Below are 1,697 nucleotides of genomic sequence, written 5' to 3'. Positions count from 1 at the left end.
TTNNNANTTTNTTTTATTAACTGTGTTTTTATTAACATAGTTTCTCCAAGCTTGCAAATTCTCGGCGGTGACGATGCATTGTATCCGCATCCTTATCAGGCGGCACTTTTTGTTCAAAAAAGTGGAACGATTCTTCTTGACTATTTTTGTGGCGGAGCCATCATCACTAAACGTTACGTTATAACAGCCGCGAACTGTNTTGCTTTGTACGTATATTTTATTATTATACTTACAAGTTTCTGATGTACAGGTAATATTATAGGTACAATTGTTACAAGAGAAANCATCCGAAGTTTTGTAAATAAATAATATAAACTAATAAATAAATTCACGTTTTGTTTTCTGTTTATATAAGTATTAAAATTACACAGAACGACAGAATTGTTTCATAAATATGACAAATCGACGATCCACTATTTACAAGACATCGACATTTATGTGCTTTTGACAAAATGATTGAATCTATCACTCGTCGTTGTGCTTTTTATTTTTACTTATTATCTCAACGGTTATCTCGAGTGTGCGTCTGCAATGGCGGTTAACAACGTCGTTTTATCAAACTGATAAGTATTTCGCCAATCCGCACAAAATCTTCGTGTATTTTACTGTTGCGGTAATAATAATTATTGTTACTGCTTTATTTTGCAATACTGATAGATTTTTTTATTCAATGTGAATGATGAAACTCATAAGGGAAGAAATAAGTCCAATCCCGCCTTCGATTTATAAATCTACTGACTTTTTTATTAAACACACGCAAGTACTTATCCATTTAATTTTCAGACTCGACAGTTGGCAGTATCAGTCTATACATGTCGGCGTTGGAAGCGTTCTTCTCAACGAAACTACCAAGTATCGAGTGGACGCTCTTATACCACACGCTGGTTATGATGCTGAAGGAAATTACTATGGCATTAATGACATTGCATTAGTTCGTGTATTAAGAGACATCGTGTTTAACGAGAACGTCCAGCCAATTAAATTACCAGATAGTGACAGAAATTATGATAATTATCCTTTCATTGTAACTGGCTGGGGAAAAAAGGAGGTACAACATCCGTCATATCATTTGAATTTCAGAAGTAACTGTCTCATAAAATGTAATTCGAGATAAAAAACTTGTATACAAAGCCAATGATTTATTTTTAGGCGAGTTTATTAGTACCGCATTCTAACACTTTGCAAGAGCTTGTAGTAAAGGGATACGCTTTTATATATCCGGAGTGGTATAAAAAGTATTTACTGTTGCTTGATTCAGAAGTGAACGAAGGAATGTGTCATGTAAGTATATAAAAATCACAGAATAAATTGCTATAAAAGTTGAAAATGTAATATGAAACAATTATGAGAACAGATATTGATAGTAATATGAACTGTAATTCCCGACAGTTTGATAATGGAAATCCGGTTGTTACTGATGGCGTTCTGATTGGCGTCGTAGCTGAGAGTTTTTTGAATTGCGTGTCTATGAAGAGTTCGTTGTATACTTCGAGTTCGAAAGTATTTTATTACAAATCGTGGATTGAATTTCACGTAGGATCTATCTAGATGCATTTGAAGTAGTTGACAAATGAAAAATATATATATTATATGTGATAATTATATTTATGTTTACACATCCAAATCTAAAAATAAACAACTTCTAAACAACTATTATAAGTAAAAGACTTTCAAGAAGTAATCACCGATGAACATTA

General features: G+C 32.6%; 1 protein-coding gene across 1 annotated transcript in view; it reads left to right on the top strand.

The window, feature by feature from the left end:
- The window catches only part of LOC109862788 (chymotrypsin-2-like), a gene marked incomplete at its 5' end in the record, with an annotated part of 1,905 nt that extends 219 nt beyond the window's left edge, over positions 1-1,686 (top strand). The window contains 4 exons of the mRNA XM_020442927.1: positions 41-206; positions 784-1,048; positions 1,150-1,281; positions 1,390-1,686. Coding sequence (XP_020298516.1) covers positions 41-206; positions 784-1,048; positions 1,150-1,281; positions 1,390-1,548 — 722 coding nt within the window. The remainder of the gene's footprint in view (positions 1-40; positions 207-783; positions 1,049-1,149; positions 1,282-1,389) is intronic.
- Between the last annotated feature and the right edge of the window lie 11 nt (positions 1,687-1,697).

Source organism: Pseudomyrmex gracilis, unplaced genomic scaffold, assembly GCF_002006095.1.
Source record: "Pseudomyrmex gracilis isolate BER0280 unplaced genomic scaffold, ASM200609v1 scaffold_2380, whole genome shotgun sequence".
In the NCBI taxonomy this organism is placed as follows: Eukaryota; Metazoa; Arthropoda; class Insecta; order Hymenoptera; family Formicidae; genus Pseudomyrmex; species Pseudomyrmex gracilis.
The sequence above is the reverse complement of the archived record's forward strand: the minus strand, read 5'-3'. Positions and strand labels throughout refer to the sequence as shown.